The 1,533-nt window shown below is 36.7% G+C and overlaps 1 protein-coding gene across 1 annotated transcript in view; it reads right to left on the reverse strand.

Annotated features, from left to right (window-relative positions):
* Window positions 1-1,533, reverse strand: part of LOC107095508 — a 15,609-nt gene that overhangs the window by 2,443 nt on the left and 11,633 nt on the right. The window contains exons 8-9 of the mRNA XM_015391638.1: window positions 1,270-1,398; window positions 1,083-1,125 (exon numbers count right to left, since the gene is read on the reverse strand). Coding sequence (XP_015247124.1) covers window positions 1,083-1,125; window positions 1,270-1,398 — 172 coding nt within the window. The remainder of the gene's footprint in view (window positions 1-1,082; window positions 1,126-1,269; window positions 1,399-1,533) is intronic.

Raw genomic sequence — 1,533 nt, forward strand, 5'->3', positions numbered from 1 at the left:
AGAGGTTTCTAACCAAGTGACAAAAAAAAAAAAAAAAAAAAATACAGGTTAAAAATATATTACTAGTTTATATAGTGTATTTCCTTTGAGTAAATTCAAGGCAGTTGTATTAAAACAAACTGAAAAGCTGGTGAAGGCTGCATGTATTAATATATCTGTTGCACTGACCTGCTAACTGGTGATAGCCCAGGGGGGCTATTGGGGTGCACACCTGATGTGCTTTGCCACACACTGGTGAAGGCATAAATGACACCTAAGAAGGCAGCTGATAATCCTTGCAACTTGTGTAAGAGAGTTATGCTGAAAACTAGATGCAGAAAATTGAGGACAAACTGCTGCTGCGTTTAATTTAGTATATGTAATTTGAGTGGAGTCCTCCTTGATTTGAAAATAGCTACATTGGTGTAAATAATTTGGGAAATGTGTATCGATGTTGTGCTTTATGGGGTTGGATTGTATGGTATTTATGGTTAAATGTCTGGGCAAGGTGCAATATTGAGGTACATTTTGTGTTAACTAACCATCCTGCCTTTCTGTCCTATGGTTTTTACCTGATTGTTGTTAAGACTGACCACAAAATGGGGGAAATAAAAAGAATGGAAAAAGTCTCAAGTGCTCTGTCTGAGTAAATCCAGCAATACTCTAACCCACTAAAGTCAAGCATCCACCCCTTTCAAGTGTGGGGTGCAGTTACTGAAACACTTTACAATATCCATCTTTATTGGTTTGAACCAAAGTTGGCAGGTTGCACACTCCTGGTCTAGACCCAGCACTTAATTCCAGTTTAGTGCAGAGAAAACATGTCTGCTCTGCAGAGCTGAGGTTTGTTCTTGCAACTGTCCCAAAGAAAATAAAGTTCATCCTAATCAGAGCAAACAACGAAACAAAAGAGATCTGTAAGTTTTTTGGAGTTTTTAGAATTGATGCCATCTAATATGAGGCACAGCCTGCTGGGATGTTTACTAACTACCATATTAATCAGTAGAAGTCCTTATTTCTTTAATCATTGATTGAGAGGGGGAAACTAGTAGGTTAAGTATAAATTATACAAGGCTAAACCCAAACAATCAGGTCAGAGTTACTTACAAGAGGCGTTGGTTCCATGAGAGATTTATAAAACACAAGCTGAAAGACAAACAACGCTCAGTTAAGAAAATCTATTAGCTAAAACCTGTTATTAGTGTTGATTACACTTTAGTTTTAATGACTAGAGTGTGAGAACAACAAAACGATTAATGATTAAATTAGTTAACTATTTCTCTTACTTACCGGAGACAGTAAAATGTTATTTTTCATGATGTGAAAGAAGAGTCTTTGCTGTTGGAGATGGAGTTTGTTTCTCTCCGACACCCAAATGATGCACCTTGCTGAAGGCTCATTGGGCATGAGTGCAAAAGCCTGAAAAGGCACAAAGATAAACAAAATAAGATTTTTTTCTTTTTCCCTCCAACTCAAATGTTTCAGATCAACCAAATTTCAGATGAAATAGCCCACAGAGCAAAATATAGTTTTCAACTGATGAATTCTTTCATT

Source organism: Cyprinodon variegatus, unplaced genomic scaffold (assembly GCF_000732505.1).
Source record: "Cyprinodon variegatus isolate N-32 unplaced genomic scaffold, C_variegatus-1.0 Scaffold553, whole genome shotgun sequence".
Taxonomy (NCBI): Eukaryota; Metazoa; Chordata; class Actinopteri; order Cyprinodontiformes; family Cyprinodontidae; genus Cyprinodon; species Cyprinodon variegatus.